Source organism: Agrilus planipennis, unplaced genomic scaffold, assembly GCF_000699045.2.
Source record: "Agrilus planipennis isolate EAB-ADULT unplaced genomic scaffold, Apla_2.0 scaffold36, whole genome shotgun sequence".
In the NCBI taxonomy this organism is placed as follows: Eukaryota; Metazoa; Arthropoda; class Insecta; order Coleoptera; family Buprestidae; genus Agrilus; species Agrilus planipennis.
Genome location: NW_020438956.1, coordinates 1,893,736 through 1,900,793, shown reverse-complemented (window position 1 = coordinate 1,900,793; position 7,058 = coordinate 1,893,736). Strand labels below are relative to the sequence as shown.

Sequence of the window (7,058 nt, the reverse complement as noted above, 5' to 3'; positions counted from 1 at the left end):
TACTACTATATATGAAAAAAAAAAAATAAACTTTTTTGTTTTGTATCACAGATTTAATAAATTTATGAGGAATGTTTATTCAATTTAAGGACTCAAACATTATAACGATGATTTTAATTCTGAATTTCAATTATTTTTAATTAGGCCATATTACGTATAAAGAAGACATACTGAATTTTTACTTTATCTAATGTCAGTCTTCAATAAACAACCTCTTTAGAAAATCGCACTAAATCATGCTATAACAACAAAAACTAAGAATTTACAATTGTAAAAGAGAAAGAGGCACCTGAGATATAAAAAATAAATAGTTAGCCATGGTAACCACATGTAAAAGAACAATGTTGTTCAGAATATTTTATAAAAAATGGTACATAATTTTCTAAACGTCCCATCAATCGACACAGCATAAGCAATAAGTTATGGCAACAAGAAATTTAAACTAATTTTAGGTAAGCATATTTATTGAGTAATTAGAGTAAAGCTTTAAATGGTAACCAATTGATTTCTTATTCATTTACAATCTGTTTATTGCCCTTTATTTTAATGATAAATTTATTTATTATTTGCCAAGTTAAAAAAACAAAAATAAAAACTTTGAGCATTTCGAACCACACATTTAAACACTTAACGATATAAATTATTTTTTTGAAAGCAAATTATGCATTTTTTTTAAAGACATTATGTATAGTGATTGTTTTGTGAATTACAAACGGATGGCTAAATCGTTGTTTTTGGTGCATTTTAATTACTAGATTTGTCTTTTTGTTTGTAGAGGAACCGAACAAAGGCCGCAGAATAACTATTCGATCATTAAAAATTGTTAGAAAGCTTTAGTAATTATTTGATTAATATACAGTTGCTTTACTTTTCTGGTGAATGTTCGTCTTCGACTTCCTGGATTACAGAATCCTCTTCAATACGTTGTTTTTGACGTAACAGTTCGTATCTTTTCTAAATAAAAAAATGCAGTATAACATTTAATTAATTATCATACTTTAATTTTATTAACTGCAGAGAGATAATTTAAATTTTATCGGTATTTTGTGTTCCAAGTCATCAATTATTTAACAAATTGTGGCGGGAATTTTATTTTTAGGGAACAAAAATAATAATTTGTGAATATTTTCATGATCTAATTTTAATCGCTTTCTTTTATTAGAATCCAATAAAAGCTAATCAAAATCAAAAGTATATCTCGTAAATAAGTTTTTTTTAATACTGCCCAGCAAATAAAAATGTGGGACATTAGATAAAATGACAGACGTGCAACACAAGTAGGAAATTACTTAAAGGAGTAACTTTATCATATTCCAAAAAGCATTTACAATAGACACTCAACATTGTGAACATGGCATAAGGAAATCCGCGCATGAATTTCAAAATTGTGTTATTGATGAATATCAAAGCGTAAAGGTTTTGAAAAAGTCTTGAACTGTTTCATTAGAGCTATAGACGGTAGTAGCCCAGTAATCGACCAACCATAAGAGAAAGTGTTTGTTACATATCAAATATAACACTAATTGACTAAATAAATTGATAATGCGAACAACTGTTGTTTCTTTTTCGGTTAATTCTATCGTCTGTCTACTGCATGTTTATTTATACTGTAAAATGACCCTTTTGTCAATTTCTGTTTAGATTTAATTTGTAACTATCAATAAAATACTGTTATTCGATTAAAATAACAAATAAAAAAATTTTCTTCAATTCAAAACTATCATAAATATAGGCAAACCTCATCACTGTCGATAATAATAATGCGATTTTCGACTTTGGGGGCGAGTTGACACGATTCGTCTTCCAAATCGTCCAATGAGGCTTTACGTACAAGTCGTGTTATTTGAGGGGACATTGATGTTTCGATCGAATTTGATCTTCGTAAAGGAGGTGGTCCGTCTAACTCACTACCTTCTAGCATCTTAACTAAACTATGTCTGTAAACGGAGCAAATGCGTTACTAAGAGAGATCCTTTGTTTATTGTTTGCATATAAAAATACCTTCTAGACAATGTTACAAGAGATTGTCGATGTTTCGAATGTCTTTTTGTTTTGCCAAGGCGCATATTAATTGCTTGGAAGTGATTCTGAACTGCCAGCGCGATAGCTGGAGATTCACCTTCCATTACCTAAAATTGATTTGTTTAAAAATCTTTTTCTTTATTAAATTTCGTCATATTTTTATCGCGACATGTATAAAACTTTACCATTACTGGAACATCTTTAAGCATAGTAAATCCATCATTTCCTTGATGCATATAACTTTTGGTACAGAGTCTGTAAAACTGTTCCATTTTCAAATATTCATCACCAATACGAACTAAATTTGGATCCACCCTTTGGCCGGGCAGTTTACGAGGATCAAATGCAAAACTTATTCCAGCCACTTGGGGAAATCTACCTTCTAACTTAGGATATTGACTCACGCTGTTTTCCAGTACTTCCAGAATTTGTTTGCCTATTTACAGTGACAAATACTAGTTTTAATTTTTGCAAGCAACAAACACACAAAATAAGAATAACGTTTTCGTAAAATATGTTTTTTACATTTTTTTAAGTGTAATTTGATTGTAGAGAAAATTTGTTGAATGGATTTGTATAATGTAAGTACCTGTCACTTTTAAAACAACTGTTGGATCTTCCATTGGAATAATTGTGAACAAGTCTCTGAGAGTCAAACTGCCAGCAGGATGAACCTGATCAGATCTAAATGTCCCGGAATTAACTATAACCAGATCCGCCCCTGTTGCTGCCAATAACACATCGCAAATCTTAAAATTAATAAATTCGGACAATATTGTTGATAAGCTTTGTATCTTCTACGTCTATACCCAATTTCCAAGATTAGATTCCGATGTTCTGATAGTAGTAAATCGGCCGTCTAAAGGTACTGTGAAACACCCCAAGACATCATTCATTTTTCCTTCTATAATACCTTTAAAAATCATAATTAAATTACTAAGACGAGAATAGATTTGTTTATTAATATATTACTTGTAAATTTTTCGAGCTTTTGTTTTAACTGAGCATCTTCTGCGTACGATGACGTTACGTTAATTTCTTCAACTGTTACATCGTTATCGCCATTAGGGTTGAAGTTGATGGTAATTTTACTGAACTGTTGAAAATCTGTTCCACTCTTAATTATGTACCGCCCATTTACTTTCATAACTTCGTAAATGTGGTCGTGGCCTCCCAAAATTAGATCGATTGAATCACAATTTTCAGCTAATTTTATATCATTAGGCATACGCATATGAGTCAACGCTATTACATAATCACAACCCTACAACATTTAGAACCCTTTGATACAGTATCAACAAAGTTTCTAAAACTTATAATATAATTAAAGGACTTGCTTGTACAATAATTATATGATACAATGAACATCATGCTATAAAAATTTTAACTATTATTTCTATTCCAGTTTCAGAATAGTATAAGTACCTCCTGTTTAAGTTGAACTGACAACTTTTGTCCAGCTTCTATAAAATCTAAATAAGTGACTTCTTCGGGATTAATTGTAGGTAATGTGTCGAGCCACTCGATTTCTACAAGACCAATAAGTCCAATTTTTTTTCCGGCCCAATCAACAGCATGAGTGATTCGCCCATCACCTAGAGGCCTTCCAGTTTCGTTATCTATTACATTCGACATGAGCCAAGGAAAATTGGACTTATTAACCCACTGAGTCAAAATTTCGAGACCATGATCTGAAAGATCTTTATGCAGAATAACAAATTAAGCACAACAAAAACATCTCACTACCAAATTCGTGATTTCCGAAAACTGAGCAATGCACACCGAGATCATTTAATACTGTTACCATTTGTTCCCCTTTTGTAAAAGTACTTACTAAAAAAGTTGACATTTTATTGGATAAAACATGAAATAATGTATAATTAATTAGTACTTACAAATACTAGGAGAAAAACAATCACCACTAAACAATTTTAGAGGATTTAAGTTTTGAAAACTGTTGAATGCTGTATAAAAGCGTGCAGCACCTCCCACCGGCTCTATATTGGGTCTCGATTCAACATTATATACATCATTGAAATGCAATATTACTAAATTTTGTGATATCATTCCAGCAGATATTGTGCTTACAGCTCTACGACCAGCAGCTTTTACTTCTAACGAAGCCTATATTAAAAATTTTCTTTATATAAATGTATTAACTACTTATGGTATTAATTAATGTTATAAAGAACACTTTAACATCAAAAATCCAACAACTTATAAATGTTAACATTTTTGTATCACTTTGGTGTCAATCAATCAAATTTATTTTGGAAATGGTAGGAGACATTACTTGATAATTTCATGTGCTTTATAAATTTTCTGGAATTTCTCCTACACTTATAAGCTCAAACAATCAGCAATTTTGATGGTCCAAAATACTATTAATGATGATTATAAGATTTCTATTCTTTCTTCATTTTATCTTTAAAGTTCAAATAATAAATAAATAAAAAATGTTAATGAAATACAGCGAATATAAACAGTTAACCAAGTAAAAAGCAGAGTAAGATTACTTTCATGTACACATATGCAAAGTAGAAGGGATGCAAAAGCTTATTGATAAAAAAAGAACATCTAATATTTTTCTCACATATAAAGTCAATAAGCAGTCAATACAGTATATGACTAAAGGTGTCAAAAACATATAGTAATGTACTTATTACTATGCTTGGAAACGAGAATTGATATACTGTTAACTAATTTCAGTAATAATGATGATAACAATAATAATAAAAAATGAATGTACATACAGAACATAATTCAAATGCAGAGACATAATTCAAAAGACCTGCTTAAGCCATCCAACTACACTGGTGACTTTATTGGTAACTTCAGATGGGACTTCAATACCATCTTCTATAAGAGAACTCCACTTCGATCGTATAGCAGCCTGAGCTGCAAAACTTGCCATATTTTTTAGGCTCTTGTATTTGACCTACATAAATACTATTTCTATAAGCTGCAATCAACTGAAGAGAGAAATGTACCTATTTTATTGTAAGGTTAGTATTAGAAGCAACTTCAATGTTACGGCTCTTAAACGATTCAAAGACAATACACTTATGTAAGTGATACTGCATTAAAAGTAGTAAATCATAAATATTTTCATTTTAGTGTATGTTAGCAGAAATCCTATTAATTTGCATAATAAAAATTTCATTACTTCAAACACCACCCTGGAATCTGTTAAATTACTACCTGCATATATTCGTTTAACACTGCTTATCTGACACTCTTTCTTATTTTTATAATCAAGTATTTATTAACAATAATAACACCAAATATCAAACCCTAAGGTTATTATAATTATGTAGGTCATACATGTCAAAGAAATTTGAGTGTAAGGTTATCTTCGTTAAATTGTATACTTATTCTTTTTGTTCTTTTCGAGTAGTAATGTCTACAATTGAGCTATACTGTATGCGTTATATTGTGAAAAAAATAATTATAGTAATGCTACAAACAAAATGAATTACTTTCACAACAGCATTTAACTAAAATTTTAAGGACATGTCTTTAACTATTCATTTATATGTTTTAAAATACAGCGATGCAAACTTAACAAATAAGTAAAGCAATGGCTCTATGGACAATAAGTTTTACAGGTATGTGGCAGCACTGGAGACAGAATACAGAAGAACAACAAATGACAATAAATATTTAATAAGTGCAAAGAATGCAACGTGGTAGTTATTTCTAATTACGATATTTGATTAATTGGAATTGTAAACTTTTAATTTAAATTAAGAGAAAAATGGTTCTTTTAGAAAACGATGCGGTAGGTTTTATTTTACAATTATAACTAAATGCAGGTTAAGTTAATTTTTAACTAGTAAGAATAGAATATGCTGAAACTGTATACAACTCTAAAAGGCTTGTACCTACATCCTGAATTTTCTTGTTTTAGTTTCTTTCAGAACTCACCAAGCTATTTCAAAAAGCAAGATTAACAGCTAGTGTAACAATTACTTTTAAGAGGTGTAAGTTGTTAAAGGCTATTGGGCCCAGGATGTTAGATATGATGTGAAAGTAGAAATGTACATTGTTTTAGACGATGGACGTACCAAACCTAAACCTAGAGAGGGCAAGCCACCTTTGCCAGAATCCCAGGAACATTTATGCTTAATTCGTGCAAAATCAAGAAACAAAAAAATAGCAACAGTGGTTCATCAGAAAGATATCAATAAATTTCAATTAGCATACAGTAGTTTATTAAAAGGAAACCTTGATGGACTTAAAAAGTTAAAGAAAACAAAGACTAAAGCAAAAGCCGATTAGCATTATAAGACTTAGATCATCATGTTATATATATGAAATTATTTTGTATTTAACTTTTGTAGTATTTTATTTTTATTTATCAAACACATTTCTTATAAATAAAACAGTAGTTTTGTATACTTTCAATTTTCTGATTACAAAAAAGGAATCATAAATTTATTATGAAAAAATAATGTATTTGTAAATATAAAAATTTGTTTTAATAAATTGGGTAAATTTGAAACTTAGTTTTATATTTTTTGTATTTCCTTTTCATGTTTAATAATAAAACAGTTTTACTTTATCCGGCAATAGTACTTTATAAAGTGACAAATTCTAAGTGTTCGTTAATATCATTTTTCATATTCCATTAAACACAAATCACTTTTTTGCAAATTTTTGGGCGACAATTTAAGCCCAAACGAAGCGATGGTAAAAGTACAGATAACTTTGAAATTGAATGAAAAATTAAAGTTTAATGCGACTTTAAATTTGTTATTTACTGTGAGCTATAAAATCATTCAATCAAAAATTCAATTGGAGTGCCTATTATGGAACTTAAATGAATACAACACTAAAAACCTAAAAAAAAAATTTAAATCGTTTACAAACCTAAAACGTGTTTGTAGGAGTGTTATTGTTTTATTTATGATTAATTTTGTAATATTTTAATTGAGTTAATTGGCCTATTGTTATATTTCCATTTCCATTTATTAGTTAATTAGCACGCCAATATCTGGAGTCAAAAATTAAATCGCTTTATAAAATGAATTTAT

At 29.3% G+C, this 7,058-nt stretch overlaps 2 protein-coding genes across 7 annotated transcripts; one reads left to right on the top strand and one right to left on the bottom strand.

Annotated features, from left to right (window-relative positions):
* Nucleotides 1-130: 130 nt before the first annotated feature.
* LOC108743363 (mannosylglucosyl-3-phosphoglycerate phosphatase) lies at nucleotides 131-5,385 on the bottom strand. 6 transcript variants are annotated; one of them, XM_025975003.1, is made up of 12 exons: nucleotides 5,013-5,385; nucleotides 4,814-4,960; nucleotides 3,918-4,146; nucleotides 3,769-3,855; nucleotides 3,448-3,713; nucleotides 2,995-3,286; nucleotides 2,832-2,935; nucleotides 2,612-2,771; nucleotides 2,208-2,458; nucleotides 2,002-2,129; nucleotides 1,739-1,937; nucleotides 131-954 (listed from the first exon to the last, which is right to left on the bottom strand). In XM_025975003.1, the coding sequence occupies exons 2-12, from the start codon at nucleotides 4,934-4,936 to the stop codon at nucleotides 865-867; spliced, it is 1,929 nt and encodes a 642-aa protein (XP_025830788.1). In that variant the 5' UTR covers nucleotides 4,937-4,960; nucleotides 5,013-5,385; the 3' UTR covers nucleotides 131-864. The 6 variants fall into 6 exon arrangements, with proteins under 6 accessions (XP_025830788.1, XP_025830790.1, XP_025830789.1 ...); XM_025975005.1 differs by having other exon boundaries at nucleotides 5,189-5,385; XM_025975004.1 differs by having other exon boundaries at nucleotides 4,814-5,157; nucleotides 5,224-5,385.
* Nucleotides 5,386-5,612: 227 nt separating this feature from the next.
* Nucleotides 5,613-6,510, top strand: LOC108743364 (signal recognition particle 14 kDa protein). Its single transcript, XM_018478916.2, has 3 exons — nucleotides 5,613-5,803; nucleotides 5,933-6,005; nucleotides 6,077-6,510. The coding sequence occupies exons 1-3, from the start codon at nucleotides 5,780-5,782 to the stop codon at nucleotides 6,301-6,303; spliced, it is 324 nt and encodes a 107-aa protein (XP_018334418.1). The 5' UTR covers nucleotides 5,613-5,779; the 3' UTR covers nucleotides 6,304-6,510.
* Nucleotides 6,511-7,058: the final 548 nt, after the last annotated feature.